We start from the raw sequence: 26,224 nt of genomic DNA, 5'->3' as shown, positions 1-26,224 counted from the left end.
TTGCAATCGGAAAAACAACTGAATGTCACATAGCGTGGTAGGCCTGTTGCTTTGGTAACAATGGTTGAGTTGCCAAACTTACCATTCTCACGTGGCGAGTGCTTAATAGCTTGCTCTCTTGGCGACATTTATTGTGCACACAATGTTAGCATTGGTATGTTTCGTCTTTGATTCTCTGTCGATTTTTGTATTGTTTTCTTACCTTCGCGTCAATTGTCAATAAATGTTTTAACGTCAGCCATCTTAACGTCAATTGCTAGCTTCCATCAGCTGGCAGCATGGTAGTCCATACTGGCAACATACAACTGTAGTTTTCAGAACTGTATACAGCAAACATTAAACACAAAGGTCTGTATTCCGGCTGAAAACATTCGAACATCGCACAACAAAGAATAAACATAAAGACTTCCTGGCTGTACTATATTCTCTACCCATTGTCAGGAGAAGTTTAAAAATTAAATGTATTCAAACCATTTTAACACTGCATACCGTACATAGCAAATGATAACTGAAATTGAGTCATAAAAAGAGGAAAACATTCCTAAATGTGATTGAAGAAAAAGCAAAAAATTGTCTTTTGTTGAAAATTCTATTTTCAAGGAACATTCTTGGAATAACTACATTTTTTTTTTTTCAAATTTCTGGTTCTAATCAACAAAGAGGAACTGCATATTACTACAATTAAAAAATTTGAAATCAAGGAAATGACCCTGGCCAATCTACGTTAGGTTACCTCTACTTGTAAGGCCATCAGCTATTGCAAAATATTTTCAACATTCAAAATGCTGAGGAAGGATGGAGAAAAAAAAGAAAGGTTCGGGGTTCGGTAGATCACAAGCTAGAACATACAGCACAGTGGGATCTCTATACACAACTGTGACCTTAGAGCCCATATTACAAATCGTTATATGCAACCAACAACACTCCAAGATTTTGTAAGGGGCGTCCAATTAGACATTCAGTAACATGCAAGTCACAGAGGCCCTAGTACAAAGCCACATACATAGATATGGATCAATGTTCAGAAAAGTAATTTTTCCTACATGTAATATGAACTCAAAGGTGAGACAAATTTTGCATTTTACTTTCTCATATATAATTACATAAAAATGATGTTCGGTGCACTGTTAGTCGAACAGCTTCAGTGTAATATTTTTATGTTTGAGGTCTGACTTCAAATTCCGGTAAATTTGTGGTGTGTAAAGGGAATGTTGGGGCAGGTTATTCTTAGAGTAATCCTTGTTTTTCCTGCCATAATTCTAACAATTCTCAATAATTCATTGCCATCCGAAATACAGTGGAAACCAAAGGGAATAACATACCACAACAACATTTCTCCTCTCAACTTGTACAAACAATTACATCCTTAGGAAAAATTGGTTATATAGAGTGTTAAAAAAAAGTATCCAATATTTTAGGAGGTGATAGTATGCATCAAAACAAGAAAAAAATGTCTAATAAACATGGGTCCTACAACACATACTTTCTGAGATCTGAACACTTGTTCATAGGAGGTGCTCAATGTGACGTCCATTCATGGCAATGCATTCCTCTGCCCTTCGGCGTAAGGAATCACGCACTATTTGAAATTGATCTGGTTGTTCTTGATAACCAAAAGTCTAGGGGATTTAGATTTGAGGAACGAGCAGGCCAAGATGTGGGGCCTCCCCAACCAATCCAGCGTCCTGAAATGTCAGAGTCAGGTGTTCACACACATTGCAGAGAAAATGTGCTGGTGTGCCATCATGCATGAACCACATCTGTAGTCTTTGCTGACATGGGACATGCTACAGCAAGGTAGGCAATACGTTAATAAGAAAGTCCTGATAACGATCCCCAGTTAATCTCTGTGGTATGGCCATTAATCTATCGCCAAGAACGACTGCTCATACGTTGATTGAGAATCGGTGCTGATGCTTTGTTTCTTCAAGTGCATGGGAATTTTCATCAGCTTACACATGCTGATTACGAAAATTCACAACACCATCTCAGCTGAACCCTGCTCATATCCGCAACCAAACTTTTCTTTTCAGTATTCCTTGCGATGTATCAGTATTCCATGCCAGGGGTGTCAACTACGGTATGATTATCTGGTAGCCTGCTGTATTGTAGTACAGAAAAATGCATTGCCATAAATGGACGTCACATTGAGCACCTTCTATGAACAAGTGTTCAGATCTCAGAAGGTATGTGTTGTAGGACCCATGTTCATTAGACTTTTTTTCTTGTTTTGATGCATACTATCTCCTCCTAAAATATTGGATACTTTTTTTTAACACCCTGTATAATTACAGGATGATAATTACATCAGTTGAACTTAATCATCGATCCTGAATGTAGTGTTGTATGAACAAGACGGACCTACTTTCCAGTCAAAATATAAACGGAAACAACAACTGGACACCAATGCATCACCACTTTACCAATTCGTCATTATTGCAGGACTCTAGATGCATGTAGTTCATCTCTACAATGAAAATCGTGAGGTTGACTATGCAGAATGAAGTGTAAGTAATGTCATTAATTTCAGGGGGTTATTCTTTGAGATATTTCAAACAAAAAAGTTTAATACAATTTTGCTCGTGTTTGCTTCCTTTTCGAGATAAAAATTGTTTTATAAGAAACATTTCATAGCGTGTTTTGGGAAAGCCATTGACTTAATTCCCAATATGCTCAGTCCATTTAGGAGAGCAATGGTATTACGATAATAAATGATTGAAAGAATTTTAGTTTTGTCCTTTAAATGTGGAGAAATTTGATCCGAAAAATGTAACATTTTAAAATTTCTTTGCAGAACGAAAAGTTATATATGTTTTCATAAAATTTCTGCACATTTAAAGGACAAAACTGAAGTTACTTCAAACATTTATTATCATAATACACTGCTCTCTTAAATTGACCGAGCATGTTTGGAATTAAATCAATGACTTTCCCAAAACACGCTATGAAATGTTTCATATATAACAATTTTTATCTCCAAAAGGAAGCAAAAACAAGCAAAGTTGCACTAAATTTTCTTGTTTGAAATATCTCATAGAATAACCCCCCTGAAATTAATGACATTACTGACGTTTCACTTTATATAATGTAATTGCAGTCATGTAGGCCTATTAAAATGGATGGATGAATCACTTAAATAACGAAGCGAAGCTAATATAGTACTGGTATTGGTTCTCGTAATATGTGCTATGCATCCTGGACCACTACAGTGAATTCGGACAAATTCCATATGATCAGATCCTAACAAAGGGAACGAGACCTGGAGATATTTTCTTAATTTCGTGACTACAGAAGTAGGAACTATACTGGTTGGATGGTTGCCAGTGCCTCCAGATATGGTGAACTGTATCCTTTCTTTTTTTTTTTGTTATTAACAAAAATTTAAAATAGTAATTTATGCACGAGGTAAAAAATAAGTGAACTGTAAAGGGTCTATGATGCTAAATTTAACGCGAAGTTTTACCTTTTATGTAATAAATACGAAAATGAGAGCATTCTGTAATAGATTTCTGTACAAATTAGCATTACATATAGAGTATTTCTGTGCAGACTGGTCCCACTCCACCCTCTACCACAAATATGCTCAAAACGATAAGCCAGGGAGATTCAAAGAAATGCATCCTGCAACACACAGGTACCTTGCGTGTAGTGTGGGAGGCGAATTCAAGGAAGAACTGCAGCAGCTGTGGATTATAATGTTTTGCTGATGAAAGTTTATGTATCTAGTTACTAAGATGGCCATAAATAGAACAAAGTTCATTCAGTGCATTAGTGTTAAGATATATTAAAACAAAGCTAATGCTTGTTCGAAAATAAAACATATTTAGTGTCGTGAGGTTACACACCTTTATGAAATCAATAACCATATGGCATAGATACTTTTAAAGTACTATTTACAAAAATAAAAACCATTCATTTGTACATTCAAACATTTTAAATACCTGCATGCAAATAATTTAGCCCAACATTATTCTTCACATAATTAATAATTATAGCCATGTGGTAATTAGCCTAACATAAAATAGTTCCTGAAAGTGAAAATGTTTAACGGCCCAAAGTGTCATTTTCATTTTCAGTTTTTTTTTTTTTTTTCTTTTTACTGCCATTTTGTTTCTTTTTCATTGTCATGGCGAAATGAGTCCGAGGTCCAATGCCGAATGTTACCCAGCAATTTTGCTTCAAGTGGTTGAGAAAAAACTTAGGAAAAAAAACCCCAACCAGAATATGAATCCGGGCCTGACAAAGGAAGATTTTTATCTTATTGTTAGCCTTTGAAAATCTATTCATCTTGATCATTTGACTAATGATAACGACTTTCATTATAATTTTAAGGTAATTACAATCTCAAAGAGAATTAACTATAAAAGTGATTGTCTTTAAACATTATTTGTACTTCAGAAAATTCAAAGTACAGCCATGAGGTAAGCATTTACAACAATTCTCGTTTGCCGCATAGGGTTACCAGACATAAAGTCCAGGATTATAATGTCCATACGTCAAAATGTCCACGTTGAAAATGTCCATGCTAAATCGTCCAGAGTCAAAATGTCCATAGTTCTATAATGTCCACTTCACTCTGATGTCCAGAGTCATAATGTCCATAGCTCTATAATGTACATTATATCCATTGTTCATGGTAGTTATAGTAACCTATGTACAAATTTTCAAATGCAGAACTAATCAGAACTGAATTTTTTAAAGATGGAACGAAATCCTCAGTCAGTGCCATCACAGAAGGGTAAGCCACTTCTTTCTTTTCGTAGATACCTGTACCAACATCATGACATTAATACAGATAGGACAAAAATATATTGGCGATACAGGAACATGAACCTCCCAAGCCTGAAAGGCATGCAGCCCACAAACAATGCGGTAGACGACTGGCACAATCTTCTTCAATGCGTGATGGCTGTACATCATCCATCCATTTGACGATTTATACAGTGCTTAAAGCGCGAAGAAAATGGAATTTGGACACAAATATTACAAGTAAGAGGGGAGCATACACAAATTAAAGAGCCGGTGAGTGAAACGTATTTGACGAATCAAAGACGTTTTCCAGATTGTGAGAAACTACAACAGGTAAAAGAAAATGGAGAAATTCTCATATACCTTTAAAGTATTGGTTACCATCTTAAGAGTGGGGCACCGGTTCCTGATGATTAATAACTTATTTGTAAGAGCTATGGAATAAAATTTATTGTGTTCTATTCAAGCAGAATTTTCCTGTGAACTTGGACATTATGGACATTTTGAACTTACGGATGTTTTATCATATGGGCTTTCTGTCATATGGACATTTAGTACATGGACATTTTCGCTGTATGGACATTTTGATCTTATGGACGTTTTATTATATGGACGTTCTGTAGTATGGACTATATACGTCCATGTTATGAACGTCATATTAAAAATTTACAGTAGATAGTTCCTGAAATAAATCTAAGATATAAAATAATTCAATTTTAAAACTTGCGTCTTAAAAGTGTTTCTTTAGAGTTTCGTTTGTTAAACCAAGAAGGTGAATTTTAAGGGCGAGATATACTGTATATTATATATATTTTCCGAATGGGAAATAAAAATGGAGATCCCGTTCGTTTCGTAGATTAATGGCAAGCAAAGGACATTGGTTCCAAGAATTTGAAAACATATTGACAGCCAACTGTATAAAAACTAAAAATTTTGCGAGAAATTTCCCTCAGTATAAAACAAGATCGAATCTCTGTAGTTAAAATAAAAAAACGATTTGAGCTTTGGAATATTATTCTTATAAAGGGAAAGGAGCTTGAGGCACTGATGATAATGTCAGATACATTCCACTGGGGGATTGGGGGGGGGGGACCTAATGTTCCTTTCCCGTCAATATTTAAAAACTTAAAAGGAACGCTTGTCATTATATATGAGAAAGCATTTGCAATTTATAATCAATTTTTTTGATGTTGTGGTTGTCAAATCTATCTGTGATGCAGGGAACAGTAAGGAGAGAAAACAGTGCAAAGTTTGCATCAGTTGTCATCACTGTGCATAAAGAGGAACCACGGCTTGAGAGCTGCTGTTTTATTTCTACCAACTTCTTTATTCAATTTAAGTGATATAATGGAATTAATACTCTTACAAATATTACTTTTTAATTATAAAGATTCACTCTGAAGACCATACTCATTATCAACAACATATCTATGGTACTTCCATGCTCCACTCACACGATCATCAGATGCCAGAGGAGATGCCACTCAAACTGGTGGTTCCTCCTTGAAGCTTGCTACCATTGTGACCGAACTATCTACAGCAATGAAACAATTTTATATTTACATCACAATGCGAGATGAAGTGGAGCTATTCAAGTCTTGTGTGTGGATAGAAAAGATGGCAGGTGCCATAGCACCCGATGAAAAAACGTTTTGGTAAATTGATTATAAGAAAATAAAACTAATCGAAGTAATAAAAAGATTATCATTCTAACTTAGAGTCATATTAAGACTTTGTATTGATACAGGGAAGGATATGTGCCTTTTATCGACGCGAAGACGTCTTTGGGGTTATGTAAATCTCTTACTTTTTAATATTTAAAGCACCATGTTTGTGCAGTTCACAAAGGGAGAAAACTTCTTTCGTTTTTTTTTAAAAGAGACAGAGAAAGAGAGAACAACCTGTAATCCACACTTTTAAATTGTGTATATGTATGTATAGGACTATGCATTCATCCTGCAAATCTTTTAAATTTGTTTTGCTTATTTACATCCAGTTGTCATCATCCAAGATACATTATAATGATAATAACACCCTAAATATATAAACCAATCTGCCAACAGACAGTAAAACATTGTTCCGGGGAACAGATATGTCAAATAAGATGTGTTTGGGATTCAATATCAGCTTGAGTTCAAAGAGAAAAAATTTAACATTTTGTATGATATGGCAGTTTTGCATTTTCATTAGGTCCAACACTCAAAAAACGCAGTTATAAGTGTCCACTCGATAAATCAGTTCCGTTGATTGGTCCTATTAATTTGTGCTGATTCATTGACACTCACTGTTTAACGATATTATGACAACTCTGAAGTAGCAGTGAGTAACAATTATTCGGTAATGACTAATGATTTAGTCATACATTTGCAGAGATTGAATCTACCTTTCGCACTATGCAATTTTGTTTAGATCGATAAAACTTAATAAAATACAGTGAAACCTGTGAAGGTACTTATATTTCCATTAATTCAACGTCGTATTTATTTTCAAAACCCTCTATAATTCGTCTACTTGTCTTATCTTGCAACATGACACATTATTTCTCACGTTCTTAAGTTGGTCACACTGACTAAAATCAGCTACTTTCATTCTCAGTAAGTACTTGAATGTTTTTAAGTATCTGTGCAGTTCACTTGTTTCTGTTATCATTTGTTTTTAATTCACAGTCACATGATCAGTGATTAATGATGTAACTTCAAACTTCATCAAATGCATTTAAGACATATAAATCAGTGACACAAAAATTGAAAGCTATTACTATTTAAATTGGCCGCCTACAGGTGGCCAATATATCAGGTTTCACTGTAACTACAATTTTCTCCACTATGAATTTACTTTCTATCTCTTTTCAAATATAATATTTATTTCACTACCACTTTACATATACTGCTATACACACAATTTTCCTACAATTATGCAAAAAGTCATATAATATTGTAAAAAATTGACTGAATTTTTAATTGATTTTTAAAGAAATGTTATTATATTTTTATGCTGTGTACAGTATTGTAGTAGGTTTGTCGGAAGAAAACTCAATCTCTGAAATGCTGGGACAAGTTTAAAAACATTAGACATATACCTGAACGATATAAGAAATACCTACATAACAATCATACTGCCATAATGAAAGGGGGTCACTGGTCGAAGCACTTGAAGACAAAGTTTTAAGCCAGTCTTCCATCACTCTACTTGGGGTTGAACCTGGCCGAGGGAAGCAGGTCTTCGTCGCTGGGGCTGGCCGATTCTGAATGCTGGTCCTCATCTGTCATCACTGTCACTAGCTCACTCACTGCTTTGCCCAAGTCTCCTATAGATGCATTCACAGTAAATTACACTGGGTAGTATAATACTTTTAAGAGAAAGATTTAAGTAAATTGTACAAGCTAGAAATATTTACTTTCATCTTCCTCATAAACGACAAATAGGTTATGGCACAATATATCAAGTTAGTGTAATAAAATTGTAACAATTTACATTTTAACTGAAACAGTAAATGGGACTTCAGGAAATTATCAAAACAAGTAAAACATTATATTGATTTCATTGCACACTATAAATATCTACATCTTCAACTATTTAATGACAAACACAGTAAGCATACTAGCAGTGGCGTAGCGTTAATGTAAGCTAAAAAGCTCAGCTTCCCCAGTTAATAATAATTTTATAACAAACCTGCAGTTTATGAGCAAAATTATTTATTAATTTTAATACAATTTATATTTAGGTGTTAAATATTGTGATGCGGCAGCTCAGGATGATTTGTGATGCAGCAGTAAACATGAAGCCTGCACACACCAGCTTGCAATCCTCTCATTCTCTGTGTAACCCACCCCACAGATTTTCCATCTCTTTCTAACAAAACTACCCTGGTCGCATGGCTCGCAAGAAGCTAGCTTTAACATTGAAAAGAATTTAGTTTCCGAGTTATCCCTTTCGTCAGTTGTGTTTAGTTGAAGTGTTAGTGTCCATTGTGACTGATATAATAAATAATGAGTGAAATAACAGTTGCTGGCACTAATTTACTTGAATTTTTAGGACAATTCCATTATCAAGACTGACTTATGAACAAAAGTGTAATTTAAAAAGAAACGACCGACTCCCTTGCTGTCAATGAAGGACACAACCAAGACAGACGCATACTTACGTAATTACTAATACTGTATTTATGGACCGTTAATATTGTGATTTCTCTAACTATGACAGAGAGTGAGCTAGTGTTAAATTATACATATAGGTGTCTATTTGTTAGAGCTATGTGTAAACCATGAAATCATAATTTACTAGGTACTATTTGAGGTGATGCCTTATTGGTGTTATTTACGAGGTTCCAACCAATCTTCGGACTGTTGACTTGACATTGATTACCGGGTACTATTTATTTTAAGACTATATTTTTGCAATACGTTTTTTCATATGTACATGGAAGACAATTTGAGTTAGCTTCCCCTGCTCAAAATTTTATGCTACGCCACTGCAAACTAGAGTTCTGAGTGAGGGAAAAACCAATGTTGGGTTACTCAGAAGAGTAATAGTTTGGAATTCTTCCACTGCTTATGATGAACAAGATTTCACAATGTTTAGAAGGTCAGTCAAGTGGACTTAGTCGTTTGTAAAGACCTAAACAAGACATTATTCCCTTCTCACTACTCTTTTTGTTTATGAGATGATCAATCTTCGAAATGTTGTGAAATCTTATTAATCACTATAAGATGGAAATATTCATCTTCCGAAAAATATTAATATTATCTTATCACCATCAGTAAACTATAAGAATTGATTTGAGTGTAGTTTCAGTTTTCATTTAATTATAGAAGTAAATGTTTATTCTTTACGATAAAAGAAAAAAAAGTTTATCCCACAGTTTTGTATGGTATTTGAGCCCGTCTAGCACATCTACTGAAGCAACCACTGTTGTTTATAGTTGAAAATACGGTTTAAATATCGAGATCTTGAGTTTCAGAAAAAATCACAAGATTTATATCAATTACAATTTTAAAAATGTCAACGAAAATTTTAGTCGACTGAATGAGGTTGTCAACCTTAAGTAAAATAAAGACTGAATTATATAATTATCCAAAATTCCACACATTTTACTTGTATTCAAATACCTATATTAATACAAAAATAGTTTTCAGTGGTAATTAAAACATTTATTGTTCATTAATTATTTAAGATAGGTTACGAAATCCACAACAATAATTAACTGAATTTACAACTTGATGCAGATGTAAGAGCAGCCTGAAAACATCATGAAACTCAGATCCGATTTACGAGACACTTTGTTGCTCATAAAACAAAGACTAAACAATGATTATTAAAGGAGAAAAATTCGCTGTGGTACCAGGAATCGAACCCGGGTCCTTGGTTCTATGTACCAAGCGCTCTAATCGCTGAGCTACGCCGACGTTCAATCCACAGCACTGTGCAGTGGGTATAGGTTCTGCGTGCATAACTGTCCTAACGAGCACTGCTTAATTTTTGGTTTTACAGAATTTATCTGTTGTGGTAACAATGATTATTAGCTCTTTACGTAAAGACTAAGCATTACATATTAATAAATCACTTCAGGGGTGGATGTGCGTTACAGAAATCTAAAAATATAATATGTTTTCAAAGTATTTTTATAATAACCCACTACACTACGACATAACTACAATTTATTTTAGTATAGTTTTTGTTGTTAGAATAATTAAAATAATCTTTGTCATAATATACATTATTGTAATAAAATTTAGATTTAGGTACGAATTTGCGTAATTATCTGTTTTCCTTTTACTTTATTAGATAGAAGGTTGAGTCGTATCACATAACAAAATATAAAATAAATATGTAAATTGTCAAGAACCGCGAATTTTTAAACTTAATTTAGTAGTCTGACCCAATATTTTGGGTTTGCCCTGCGACACAGAATATCTCACAATAAAATTTAAAATGAAAAATTATATAAACAGGTTTCAGACAAAAGTGAATAAGACATAAGAAAAAAAATAGAACCAAGTGTAATTTAAATTGAATGTACACCATAAAGATGCTGACGAAATATCGCTACAGAAAATTTTATTATGGTTGTGACGATAGCATCTTGAATATCTCTCGTCAGCTTGTATTTTTCCCTCCACTTTACAAAGGCTTTCGGGATGGTGCCTCTCGCTCCGAAGAAGAGACCGGTAACTGTGATTTTTTCAATGTTGTATTTTGCCGAAAGGTACTGAATCGTGGGCTCGTAGATTTTCTTTTTCTCTTCATTTACTTCAGATGGTTGAGTGGCTGAGATTTCAAATCTGATGGTAGGATCAATTATTTCGGCTGACTGTTTATTCCTATTTATAGCTATGATATCGATCCTACGATTGCTTCCTCCATTAGCAATACAATGAACTTCCTCGTGAACGTCTAGATTTTTGGATTGAAGTGCATCTGCGATCATAGAATGTATGGTGTTGTGACGTTTTATTCTGAGTAAACTATAATTAAATTATTTGAATACAAACGACTAACTAAAAATGCAGTAGTAACACGAGAACAAAGATTTCAAATTATTTTTTATGACAATGTTAAATTTTTATCAAACTGCTAAAAAGTTTTCAATTGTTATGTTACAATACACGGTATATGAACATTTTCACTCTGTTACATACCTGATTCATTATAAACATAAAAAAATCATCAAGAATAATTACATGTTAACAGGGTTCGTATGCTTGAATGAATGTAGGGCTGTCAACCCGCTCATATATCCTGGGATCTCCTGTATTTTCCCCTAATTTTTAACAGTCTTCCAGCTCCCGTATTTTTCTTCTCTTCGAGCATTTTTCTCCTTTATTTTTGCAATGTAAAAATAATTATTCTAAACATTTCATTTTGCCGTGAATGATTATTGTTTATATGATGAATTTTGTTGTTCAAGAGATGCATTGAAATGTGCAGTCTTTTCGGAAGGTAATGCTCACCTGTTTATAAACAAACAATACTAATATTATAATTTTGGAAAAAACTGTCCAGTTTTTTTCTATGCATACCAAATAGTAATGCTCATACAAAAAGAATGTTTTAACTCATGAACAATACTCGTAATTGGACATGTGTTCGAAACAATAGTACGACATAATCTAATCAAAGCTGTAAATTGCAATTGACTTCAACTATTATGCGAGACAAGATCTGTCTCAAAATACTCTTAATGTAAGCCTAGCTGTCGAAGTGTAGAATGAAGTTGCTTTTTAGTAACTGAATTGAATAATTTGCCAATTTTGTATGTGAAATTTTGTCAATTTCTTAATCTCCCGTATTTTCTTAAAAAAAAAAGTTGGCAATTATAAATGAACATAACACAATTTCGTTGGATTTTTTCATGTGGCACGACAGTCCATGACTAGCTGGGTGAGCACTAGTCCCATACACTGGCCGAAATTTCATGAGAAAATTCCTTTCTCATGAGGACTCGAATCAGCACACATTCCGTAATGGAGTACTAGACATGATGCCTTAGACCATGATGCTATGACAAGGGACTTTGTGTCTTTGTTAGATTTTAATAGCGATAATTACCAGTGGTGTAGCGTCAATGTAAGCTAAAAAGCTCAGCTTCCCCAGTTAATGATAATTTCATAATAAACCTGAAATTTATGGACAAAATTATTTATTAATTTTAATAAAATTTATATTTATGCGTTAAATATTGTGATGCGGCAGCTCAGGATGATTTGTGATGTAGCAGTAAACAAGAAGCCTGCACACACCAGCTTCCAAGCAGACTGGTTTCTTACACTCATTCTTCTGTGTAACCCACCCCGCAGATTTTCCATCCCTTTCTAACTAAACTACATTGGTCGCAAGCAAAGACGTTTTATAGGGTTGCAAGGCTCGCAGGAAGCTAGCTTTGACATTGAAAATAAGTAGTTTCCGAGTTATCCCTTTTCGTCAGTTGTGTTCAGTTGAAGTGTTAGTGTGCTTTGTGGCTGATATAATAAATAATGAGTGAAATAACAGTTCCTGACACCAATTTACTTGAATTGTTTAGGACAATTCTATTATCAAGACTGACTTACGAGCAAAAGTGTGATCTAAAAAACAAATGACCGACTCCCTTGCAGTCAATGAAGGACTTACTCAAAATACAGACGCATACTTACGTAATGATACTAATACTGTATCTATTGACCGTTAATATTGTGATTTATCTAAGTATGACAGGGAGTGAGCGAATGTTATACGTATACGTGTCTATTTGTTAGAGATATGTGTAAACCATGAAATCATATTTTACTATGTACCATTTGAGGTCATGCCTTATTGGTGTTACGAGGTTCCAACCAATCTTTGACTGCTGACTTGACATTGACTACTATTTATTTTAAGATTATATTTTTGTAATACGTTTTCTCATATTGCATGAAAGACAACTTGAGTTAGCTTCCCCTGCTCAAAATTTCATGCTACGCCACTCATAATTACGAAAGAAAAACAGTTTTCACGATTAATAGTTTAACATAAAATAAATACTGTTGATATAGATGCAACTGCACTATGATAAAGTTCAAGTAGTACACAAACAAACAGGTTCACAATCACTTTTGTAAAATAAATATTATTACAATGAAGAATACCTACCATATTATACACTTTCTACACATATCTACGTCACTTTACAATTACTTGACAGCATTTCTCTTTTGCTAGAACTAAATGTATTTATTTTGCAGATAAATTATTTAATGTAAATGTAATATTTTAATTACCGTATTTAAGCAAATATTAATAAAATCAGATGTTATCTACAACATGTATGAGTTAACTGTTTGTAGGTGATTTCCCAGAAATACGTACAACAAATTGGTATAAAAATGTAATTGTGTGTATGAGTGTGTTAATGTCTTAATATCTGGAATAAATATTATATATATGATTAAGATATGGTTTATTATTAACTCTAAATGAATACTTGTAGTTACGTACTAGCTATGTGTCTAAATAATTTCATTATTTTGCTTCCAAAATAATTATTTTAATAATCATGGGAGTTGGGGTTAATGTACTGGCATATAATAATATTAACTTTAGACTAGAGAAAGTGGATCTACTCCACAGGTGAAATAGATAAGCTTTCGTTTACTTCAAATAAAACTAATGGAAAAACTAAGTAGCCTACCAACTTAGATCTATTTGCACACAGCTATTGCTTTACGTAAAATTTTTCTGACCAAAATACTGCACGTATTTCTAAGATAACCTGCGTTGTGAAGTAAGTGAAGATCAAGAAACAATTGCGCAACAGCATTCTACCATGCTACCGCATGCATTTACAACCCTGAGCAACAAGCTAAATTTCAAAACTTAAAATGTGTCAAAAATAGTACTTAAAGTGGCGCTTTATGATCAACATGCCATTTGCCTACTACAGCCAAACTGATGTGATGCAAATTACTAGCCTACTTGAATTGTGCATTTTAAAGAAGCAGATGACTTATTAAATGACTGACCTACATCCTGCCTGCTGCTGAAACAGTTGAAAAAGAGAAGAAATAACACACCAAAATTTACTTCGTCACATTTTAAATATTACTTGAATTAATTTTTGATATAGTATTACGCCAGAAATATATTTCTTCACTGTTTGAGAAGTAAAACAGCACTGTCATATTTTTAAAATACTTTTCTGTGTATTTTATCAGAAAAAAAAGTATTACAAATTATTTCACCAAAATGTTAAATTCAAATTCCGCAAAAATTAATTATAATCATAGTCTGTGAACACTTAAAATTCAGTTATTATACACATATTTAATAACAAAATATGCAACAACAAATGCCGTACCGGTATGTTTCACATAAATTCATGTTGTTTAGGAAGTAAAAATTGTATGTCATGTGCATACTTCTCGAATGATTTGACTCGTATATAGGAGGAAAGATTATGCACAGACGGACAGATGACATACTAAAAACTGCTTTTTCAGTACTTGTTATATGTATAAATAATTTTATTATTTTGTTTTCAAAACAATGATTTTAATCTTTCTCATAGGAGTTGGGGTTAATGTATTGGGATATAATAATACGAACTTTAGACTAGAGAAAGTGGATCAGTACCGGTACTAGAGATGCTGAAAACATAATGTAGGCCTATAGTATTTCAGTGAAAATCTAGAAATCGATACTTTCTAGCAACCATAACACTTCTATACCATATAGTAATTCGTACAAGAGAAAGCAAAAGAAGATACGAAGTACAGCGAAGTCATATTACCTAAAATAACTTCAAATGGAAGAATAAATGAACAACCTAATTAAATATATTACACTGATGAACTGTTAAGTTATTTGAATACATAATATCTACTTCACTGTGTTAACATTATAAATTCTGGTGTTATGTTATGTGATTGACTAGTTTTGACGTTAATAAAGTGAAGTAGTTATTATTCATTCAAATGACTTAGCAGTTCATCAGTGATTATGTAAGTGTTAAAAGAGTGTATTCAAGAATAAATATTACAAATAAATTTTGTATTAACTCGCAATGTAGAACAGAGACTTCAGTAATACGATGTTGCGGTAGCAAGGGAACTTACAGGATCCCTGTTATCTTTCTTTAATTAATTAATATATAAATGGTTCCACACGTCGGAAATTAAAGAAAATCACGAAAAAAAAAATTCCTGCCTTTTATTTCATCTTAATAAGGAAATGTGTCACATAATTTTATTCTGGTGTCCTTGGTCTTTGAGAAAAAAATGAAAACTGTAAGATTTAGTAATTTCACCTATGCCTTCCCTTAAGGAAAAATTCCTGTGTTCTAACCGGGAATCGAACCCAGAACCTCATGAACTGTAAGCAGAGCTCTGACCATTAGACTGGATGATACCACTTTTAAATTTAATGGTACTCTTAATTGACATAACTGTATACATTGGGCCAAGGAATATTAACACATAACAAAAGAACGAGCAGTTAACTCTACCAGAGATAACAGAATGGTGTGATGTGTGTTCCAAAACAATGATAAGTTTTTTTTTTTTGAGGGGACTGTTACAGATGTCATCTACTTAACTTTGCTAGACTACGTCATACCTCTCATTAATGTATTGTTTTTTGGATGAAGATTGTTATTTTTAGTAACCAATGTAAGAAATTTCCTCCATGCTACTTTTCCTGGTAGATGGATAGGACAAAGAGGAAGTGTGCAATATCCACCTCGATCTCCTGACTTAACATCAATTGATTTTTATCCGTGGGGAAACATAAAGAACACCATGTATGCCACAAAACCGAGAACACTGTAGAACCTGAGACACAAAAATGAAATTGCCTGTGTTACTACTCCAACACAAAAAATATGGCACATGTGTTGTCCTATTACAAATCATTTCTAATGTATGGCCACGTTAATTTTTAATATATATGGTACTGGGACACTATGTATTTAGTTTTCAACAACTCTCAGTTCTTGCAGTACCTAACGGCTTCAATGGATTCATGGCTTGAGATGAAGATACTTAAAACAGTTTGCACTATTGTAGTAACTTTACGTTATTTACAGAATCTGGTGAAATCTGACTTACTGATAAAAGTATAGTTCTATCTGCATGAAAAGTACAGTCATTCCACCATTTGTTAGAAACTGTTAGTAACGATGACATCCATGCAATGGTAGACAGTGAAGACAGGTACCAAATTGGGAGGAAGGAACCACACTTTTTCTTTCTCAAAATAACACAAGATGAAAATGCACGTGGTTTAGTAAAAACTCATATTGCATGCAACTGCTGAAGCAGAACTCCTCTTATGAACTACCCTTGTGCTTCATTCATTATGGGAAGCAGTTTTTTTTATTTAAGCAATGTACAGAACGAATTTGAAATATGCGGTATTATTTTACGTAGGGTACCGGTACTATGTATCCTTTAAACGAAAACAAACAAAAAACGTCACATAAATATGGCTCCTACATTTTAATATTATTGCCATTGTAACGTTGTAATATAGACGTGCAGAAGCACATGTGATACTGAAGAAGGACCTTTCAACAAATGAATCGATTTTTTGTAAAACAACGCATGTCAGGTTTTGGTCGAAATTGAGTTATCGGCACTAGCTTGTTCCTTGAGTGTCGATCTACGTGTTTGTATAGCAAGTACACAATCATGTCAGTGCTAAATCTAATGCTATGGTAATATCGAGAAACATTCAATGTTTGGAGAAAATATACATGTCACTTTACATCCCAGAGAACTAGAATCATTTTTATGATGATATTGTTAACTATCTTGTTTCTAAAGATAATGTAGATGCTGAAAATGAGGTATAAGATGAGACTAAACACAATACAATAAGCATTTAAAATTGCTGTGCTGTAGTAATAATTTTTTTTCAAAACTGCATATGTCAGTAGCACAAGAAAGCTACTAATTTTCCAAGACAACTTGTTAGAACTGTTTTTATTGTAGAATGTACATTTCCTACACATTTCCTAAGTATGTACAACATATTTAATTTGTATTTCATTACAAATTGTAATGAGGTATTGTTTTACAGTGGTTTCGGAGTTATTTAAGTGAACGGTATCAATATGTCTCAGTGAATAACTTGGAAAGTGATACTCTCTTATTATCATGCGGTGTACCGCAAGGATCAATTTTGGGACCTCTTCTCTTTTTAATTCATGTCAACGACATAAAATTTCTTCATTTACAGAGGTATGAAAATTATTAGAATAATCTTAATTTTAAAGGTTTTTTAATAGTTCCTTCACAAATATTATTTGAATTGATGAATATTGGTATATATTACTATACTGATGTAGGATATATTTACTACTAACAATGCCGGAAAGCATTGTTGTACATTGGTATTTTTCTTTTTTTACAATTGTTATGGGAATTCAGAAATTATTATATTATGTTGGCGGAATTGGAAACATAAAAAATTATATGCACAAAACAGATGTATACGTTCATTTGAACCTTCACAATAATGTAAACGCAAAGAACAATTTGTTTAAAGCATTTCTTAATTAATTTTTGATGTTTCCAATTTCGCCAACATAATATAATAATTTCTGAATTCCCATAACAATTGTAAAATAAGAAAAATACCAATGTACAACAATGCTTTCCGGCATTGTTAGTAGTAAATATATCCTACATCAGTATAGTAATATTATATACCAATATTCATCAATTCAATGAATATTGGTGAAGGAACTATTAAAAAACCTTTAAAATTAAGATTATTCTAATAATTTTCACACCTCTGTACTTGGGACTGCCACTCTTTTTGCAGATGACATTAGTGTCTTTTATATTACTGACTCCATTGAAGAACTATTTGAAAAGTTTGAGATGGACATTATTACTCTTGAAAACTGGTTAAGTGCAAATAGGCTTTCTTTGAATTTGAAAAAAACTGTGTATACGATTTTTACTAAACCTTCATTTTATTATATTATTCCACAAGAATTAAAGTTTAATGATTGTGTAATACAAAAAGTTGCATCAGTTAAATTTTTAGGTTTGATTGTTGATGAACATTTAACATGGGATAAGCATTTGGCTGTCTGTGAGAAAATTGCTCCAATGTCTGGTATTTTGAAAAGGCTTAAAAATCTTTGCCTATATCTTGTCTCTTGAATGTATATTATGCTTTTATCCATTCTCATTTAATGTATATGTCATTTATTTGGGGACATAATAAGAAAACTGCTTTGAGACCTTTACAAGTTATTCAAAATAGAGCTTTAAGAAATTTATTGGGTTTTCATTATTTGACTCCAGTTAAATATCTATATCAATTTTCTTTCGTTCTACCAGTTGAATCAATTATCAAATTAGGTGCTGTTATTTTCATGTACAAAGTTATTAACAATTTAATATATAATAATATTACATTTCAGTTTAATAAAGACAATATATTTTTTTCTCAGCATAGCTCCGTAACTTATGGAACGAAAGGACAACCATTTTTTAACAACAACTTTTAACCAACTTCCTTTAGAACATAGACTTTTACCAAATTGCCGGTGTTTTAAGAATTGTTTAAAAATACGTTTTTGGGAAGATTATTTATTTTAATTTTCAGTTGATTTATTTATTTCATGGTTTCAAACTTTTTCTTCTTTCTGCCCAAAACTTTATGTTATCTTACTATTTATTCTTATTTTGCTTTCTTTCTTTCATAAATTCTTGTGTTATTGTTTATTTTTCACAGACTGTAGTTTCATGACTTTTCAATTATATTGTATAACATATGTATGTGTTCTTGTATAGCCCCTACATACGAGTTATAACCGTTGGGGGCATACTCAATAAATAAAAAACAAAAAAAAAAACTTTTTAACAAGTTTTTCCTGTTTATTTCAAAACCAAAGTTACGTTGTTTTACAAAAAAATCGATTAAATTATTGTGAAATTTATTTCTGTGGATATGACTTCACATATAGGTAGCAGGAACTAGCAATTTTGAATCAGTTTATTCAGAATGCATTAATTTGTTTTGTTATTTAGCTCCTCTGATAATTAGACAATTACAGCGGCAATAACAGAAGGGTTAAAGATTTTAGGACTCATATACGATATTCTTTTTTTGTTTTCATTCATAGTATTTAAAATACTACAGCCTATTTCAAATTCATTCTGTATAATGAGAATATACATATATATTTTTTTTTAATTTTAGGTTAATAGTTTTTGAGATAATAGCATTTTCTCATTTATAGGCATTTAAAATCAGCGTCAACATGACAGCATGCATAATAAACTAAACCATGATATACCAATATACTGTACCATATATGTACTCAAATTCATAAACTTTGTGAATGTATGAATTCTCACTTGATGATGTCATTGACAAAAACCAAAAGAAAGCTCACTGCTCTCTGCTTTAGCCTCAGACCAAAAGAAAGCTTTCATTATTCTTTGCTTTAGCCTCATATACGCATATCTTATTGTCATGCCAGACATGTCAAATGCAATTTATTTTAAAACTTTAGCTGTTAAGAGAAGGAAAACTGAAATATAAGCTACATTCTGAGAGGCCGGGTTTGGTAAAGATGAAATGTGAAAGAAATTTCAATGAATGAATTACAACTAAGTCAATTTTTTTTATTTCATATGAAGGGAAACTTATTTAAGTTTTTCGCCTACTTTCCTTTTAATTAATATTTTCAATTAAATGCATATGGAATGTTATTTAATATGTTAGTTTTGTAATAACTTAGATTTTCTAATAATATTCAAACAGCCAAAGACGATTACAGGTAATGATTTTGGATATGAACTTCGTTAATTGTTTTTGTTATGATATTACATTTCAACAGTTGCTGGATAGCTCAGTTAGCATACAACTGGTTACACACTGCAAGTCCCGGGTTCAATTCTAGATAGTGGTAAGATTTTTCTCTTTGCCAAAACTTCTAGAACATTCCTGGGTCTACTCAGTCCCCTGTAAATTTGAATACGTATCAGGTATTTTCCAGGGGTTAAGCAATGATAGGGTCATAACTTTCACCACACATGCTCAAATGTATGTGCTTAACATTGCAATGACTTCTGAAAAGGTAGATTTTTCAATCCTGTTACTTTTCATTACGATGTCGAAGTAATACAGTAAAACCTCGATAAGACGCGCCCACTTATTATGCTATCCCGTGTAATACTTTTTTTTGTCCGGTCCCTGAACATTTCATATATAACGCCTTTATAAAATACCCCGTTTGTTGCGCTCAAGTCCTGCATAATACGCCATTTTTGTGGAATATTTTCGATGTAATTTTCAGCAATGTACTGTAACAGCAATGAAACATTTTGGCCATTGAACATGCTGGTGCCATTAACCTGAAAAGATTGGTATTCGACCCTTTACGTGCTCAATTAAACCTTCATACCATACAATACCCCATCCTCTTGTTACAATCTCTTATTCGACCCTTTACCCGTGCACTTAAAGCTTACATACAGTTACAATGCCTCACCTCTTGCTAACCCTCTCTCTCAAACAGCATTCCTCACTCGACCGTAATAAAATTCTGGAAATTTTTGCTGGTCAGTTTGTTGTCCTTAGTGTATTGAAGTGTTTGTGAGTGTGATTACAATGAGTGTTAAACAAAAAGCGCTTTCTGTGTCCGAAAAATTGGAAATCTTAAGAAAATATGATGAAAACAGTACTCTTAATCAGAAACAACTCTCTTGAATCATTAGAAATCCCATCATCGACATTAAGAACAATAATAAAAAAATCGCGACTCAATCACTGCAGCTGCGACGTCGGGAGGATGTAAGCGCAAGAGAGTGAAGTGTGGTAAACATGAGGACTTGGAGAACACGCACACGGCAAACAACTATAAAGGACTCTTTTCGAAAGAATTAAGTACAGTACATACATACATACATACAGTATCATAAATGTCTTTATGCTCGACCATGCCGAAATGTAGTAATTATACACCTGGTAGCAGCCCTTTAATGGACCTCATTAAAGTACAACTATTCGTTAAGGTTCAGGTGTTCCACTAATCAGAAAATACCATTGTAGCAATATGAAAGCACAAGTATCGATTATTCTCGGATATGCAATCGAAAGACAACTAGCGAAACGTCACGGAGGCTGGAAATCCAATACTGTCGCAGAAGGTTGTGTTGAAGAATCGATCCAAAATAAAATTGAAATCTCAAATACAATATTAAACTCAGTCGAAAAAAACAACACACAAATTAACATCAGTTCACCGTCATCTTCCAGCCTTTCACAAAGCACATTTCCGCAAATTCATTTCACCAATTGCACAATAAATCACCTATATTTGAAATAAAGTCAGTTCTGTTACTATAATAATTAGCGTTAATTGTAAATAATATTCAAATAAATTCAATTTGTCATCTCGTTTTTCAATGTTATATCAAGATTAATGTTTATTTTACTCTTTAGATTATAACAAGGTCAATGTCATTTGTTTCTCGGAAAAAATCAATACTTTCGCGTCTGCGCACATCTCACAATTTACGAGGTATTGCACAAGGTCAGTTCCGCTTCTCAGTGAGATAAGAATAACATGAATACTTATGAATAATTTCAAGTTAGAAATATGGTCGAGCATAAAAAGTCGTATGAAACTTGCCTATAATGGTAATTAAGATGCTCGTATGAAAATTATGAAACTCGCTTGCGCTCGTTTCATAAACATACTCGCGTCTTAATTACTACCATTATAGGCTCGTTGCATAATGTACTATTAACGTAGCCTACAATACAGCAATTACATAATGGAGTAATACTGTATTACCTTTCACGAATCCTGTATTTCTATAAAGAAAAATGCTAATAAATACTGTATATAAATCAAAATTAGTATATCCGCCTAATACGCAGTCCCGGTTAATATGTAGTTTACACGTGGTCCCTTAAACAGCGTCTTATCGGGGTTTTGCTGTAGATCGATAGTACAAGGAAAGTAGGCAGATTGCTTATTTACATAAACGCTTCTTAGTTCAGCAGTTGAAATCTCTTCCACACAAGAAATTTTGAGTAAATCTTCTTAAAACAAGAGGTAAAAAAAATTCAGCATAAATATGCAAAGCAAACTGTACCTGCAACTCTGCATTTTATTAATATTGAGTTTGTACAACTAGGATCAAGCAACTGAGAGCAGTCGAGATACCTACCTGCCATATGGAGCAGATTGCCTACATTCTGAGTGGCAGCGACAGAGGAAGAAGAAGTGCCAGGTGCCGCGGCTGCCATGTTGTGTGACACTGGAGGGGGAGGAGGTCGCATATCGCCCACACGGTCCAGGGTGCTCCTACCACCATCCACCCAGCGCCCACCTACGCACATACACCACATGCAGGCGCGCCCTCTAGCTCTAGACTTGCTGCACTAGCAAGCAATGAACCCAGCACCTCCTCTACAATGACCCCACACTCAACTAGCATTGTACATTACTACAGCCAGGAGAGGAAATAGAAATCCAGAGTAAACATGTAACACACCAAATTAAATAATAGACAAACAGTGAGTGCAAGAATATAGGTACCGGTACTTACGAGAGGGATCCAGGAAATAACGACCGTTTTGTTGTAATAATTAAAAAAAATATATTTATTTGAAAAAACAAAGTCTGTTACATAACTGAAGCTTCCTTTACTTCTCTACATAATCACCACCTACATTTAAACATTTGTCGTATCTGTTCACTAGCTTTAGAATTCCCGTGTTATACTCCTCTGCCGCCAGTTCATTACGCCAGGTGTTCACTGTCTTCTTCAACTCTTCATCACTTCCAAAACGCATACCACCCAGAGTCTTTCAGCTTAGTGAAAATCGCTAGGAGCAAGGTCTGGACTATAGGGCGGATGATCAAAGATTTCCCAACCGAATTGATCCAGCAATTCTCGAGTTGAAGCAGCAGTGTGCAGGCGGGCGTTGTCGTGAAGAAGCACAACTCCTCTCGAAAGCATTCCTCGCCTCTTGTTTGGATGGCTCGCTGTAGTTTTCGTAAAGTCTCACAATAACGATTTGCATTGATCGTAGTGCCTTTTGGCATTAAATCCAGCAAAAGAACACCTTTGCGATCCCAAAAGACAGTAGCCATGACTTTTTGTGTTGAGAGAGTCTGTTTGAATTTTCTCGGTTTCTTGGGTGATGAGGGATGATGCCACTGACGTGATTGGCGCTTGGTCTCTGGGGTGTTGTGAGACACCCAGGTCTCATCACCAGTCACAATTTGATCAAGAAAGGCGTCTCCATCTGTGTGATATCGCATCAAGAATGTCAATGCTGAGGCCATTCTCTGAGTTTTGTGTTGGTCACTCAGTTGCCGTGGAACCCATCGTGCACAGATTTTGTGGTAGCCAAGATGTTGCGACACAATTTCACCAAGCAAAGAACGAGAAATGTGAGGAAAGGCAATATGCAATTCGTCGAGTGATGTGCGCCTGTCTTGCAAGATTCTGTCATTCACTTTAGTCTTCAGGTCTTCTGTGATGAGTGATGGGCGTCCAGGTCGAGTTTCATCGTGGACATTTGTTCGCCCATTGTTGAACATTTCGCACCATTTTCTCACATTTCTTTCATTCATTACAGTAACCATACACTTCTTTCAATTGCCGGTAAATTTCTGCAGGTTTCAAATGTCGGGCATTCAAAAATCGAATCACACTCATCACCTCACAGTTAGCGGGATTATCAATCACGTCGTTCATTTTGAAGTAACACAAAATGCACAATGGCGACTTGTTGCAACCAGTACTCACAACATTATGAGAACACATGTTAAGGAAGCCAGTTGACCTTCAAGCAAGGAAGGGGAGTCAGCTGTGCGGCGGGTATGCGCGAACGGTCGTTATTTCCTGGATCCCCCTCGTATATTTCAACTTTCTGGATAATGTGTTGTTCTCACTGATCACAGGACCACAATACTAGTACAGTAGTTATATCCGTTTTAAGAAAATGTTATCTATAGTGGTTTAAAATTTAATTTGCTAGTAGGTTTTTATTCAGTAACAAATATAAATAACATTCGAGAGGATATTGAACGCAGAATAAATATGAGAATTGCCTGTTATTATTCAGTTTAGAAGCTTTTATTATCCAGTCTGCTCTCGAAAAAACTGGAAGTTAGAATTTATAAAACAGCTCTGATATAGTACCGGTTGTTCTGTGTTGTGAAACTTGGACTCTCACTTTGAGAAAGGAACAAAGGTTATGGGTGTTTGAGAATAAGGTGCTTAGGAAAATATATGGATCTAAGAGAGATGAAGTTACAGGAGAATGGAGAAAGTTACACAACGCAGAACTGCACACATTGTATTCGCCACCTGACATAATTAGGAACATTAATTGAGATGGGCAAGGCATGTAGCACATATGGGCGAATCCAGATATGTAGAGTGTTAGTTGGAAGACCTGAGAGAAAAAGACCTTTGGGAGACCGAGATGTAGATGAGAGGATTATATAAAAATGGATTTGAGGGAGGTGGGATATGATGCTAGAAATTGGATTAATCTTGCTCAGAATAGAGACCAATGGCGGGCTTATGTGAGGGCGGCAATGAACCTCCGGGTTCCTTAAAAGTTATTTGTAATTAAGTAAGTAAGAAAATAGATTTTTATTATTTTGTCGGTAATTCAATTTTTTTTTTTCAAATATAAGGTACTTAAAAATTTACTCAAGTACAGCTCTGGATGAAAGTGATCAATTAAAAAATTAAATGGAAATGTTTAGCATGGTTTCATTGAGAAGAGATGTAAACACTAAGATTCATGACTTAGATTTAAGGGTGAGAGTACTCTGCGCCAAACACATCACTCATAAAGTGTTCTATTTTTGGAACAGACATTTCTGTTGGCGAAATGGAAAAATATTTATAAAAGAGGAATTCGACAAGGAATTTAAAATCAACATAAACGTATCGCTTGGCTTTTTTCAGAAAGCAAGAAATACTGTTAGCCTATGTACTGTACTAAGTTTGTGAGTTATGGAGAAATATGGAATGAGGGTAGATAAAAGGAAATATCCCGAAAAAAACCTTCAACATTATTTCTGTGATGAACTATCACAAATACCTCTTAGTCTTAAAGGGTTTTTAATCTGGATTTCTCGCATGTAAAGGCATTGCTCTAGCCAGTCTTCGAATGATACACATGGCATCATCATTTTTATGAAATGTAATAAAATTTGTATTCATAACTATTTCCAGTCCTGGCAAAAACTACCCAGCAAAAATCCCAATAAAAAAGACCAAAAATACTTTCAAAGAAAAGATATAGGGCCTACCTTAAGTTGGAACTACAAACTACAATTGTTGAAAAGAAAATGGCACAGCAAAGAGGAAGAATTGTTTTTGCTATTTAATAATGTGATGTCCGTGCCTTAATTCTGTAGGGTAATTGGAAGTCACAAAACAACTGCTCTTTGTAAGGTGTTGTATATATTATAAAATAGTTATCACTAGCACATACCATAAGCCTTGTTCTGCATAAGAATAATAAGAAGAAATTGAGTAGAAAATTCCAGTAGTGCTAGACTTCACTGTTTTCGATACCAGTATAATGTCAAGGCACAAAACTTGCATGATGGTGACGATATAAGCTAATGACATAAACGCTCTGTTTTGTGTCTCCATATCCAACGACTAGGAATATGAATCTTAAGACACCTGCCTTGATGACCGAATATGTTGTCATAACTGTAAATGAGAACTATGAGATGAAGGCAGGGTGCGAAATAACGGTGGGGGGGGATTTCCCCCGTTGGAAAGTTATCCCCCTCTCATAAATTCATATTAACATCCCTGCCAGGGATAACTTCTGTCCCTCACAAAATATAATTGTTTTAATACGAGTATACTTTATAAAGTAGCTATAAAGTAATACTGATGTATTATCATCACCCGCAAACTGACAACAATCAATAACTTAGGAATTACACATCTTATCTTAAGCCTGCTCATGGATATAATTACAGTAGAACCCCGATTAT

At 33.9% G+C, this 26,224-nt stretch overlaps 1 protein-coding gene across 12 annotated transcripts in view; it reads right to left on the bottom strand.

Annotated features, from left to right (window-relative positions):
* Positions 1-570: 570 nt before the first annotated feature.
* The window catches only part of Dys (Dystrophin), a 2,834,509-nt gene continuing 2,808,855 nt past the window's right edge, over positions 571-26,224 (bottom strand). For 8 of the 12 annotated variants that reach the window (XM_069839224.1, XM_069839228.1, XM_069839227.1 and 5 more), the window contains 2 exons: positions 22,407-22,568; positions 571-8,056 (listed from right to left, as the gene is read on the bottom strand). In XM_069839224.1, the coding sequence (XP_069695325.1) occupies positions 7,935-8,056; positions 22,407-22,568 (284 nt within the window). In that variant the 3' untranslated portion in view covers positions 571-7,934. Of the gene's footprint in view, positions 8,057-14,228; positions 14,246-22,406; positions 22,569-26,224 lie in introns of all 12 variants that reach the window. The other 4 variants (XM_069839232.1, XM_069839233.1, XM_069839236.1 and 1 more) reach the window with 4 other exon arrangements.

This window comes from Periplaneta americana, chromosome 11 (genome assembly GCF_040183065.1).
Source record: "Periplaneta americana isolate PAMFEO1 chromosome 11, P.americana_PAMFEO1_priV1, whole genome shotgun sequence".
Lineage (NCBI taxonomy): Eukaryota > Metazoa > Arthropoda > Insecta > Blattodea > Blattidae > Periplaneta > Periplaneta americana.
Note: the sequence above shows the minus strand (reverse complement) of the source record. Positions and strands in the feature narration are given on the sequence as shown.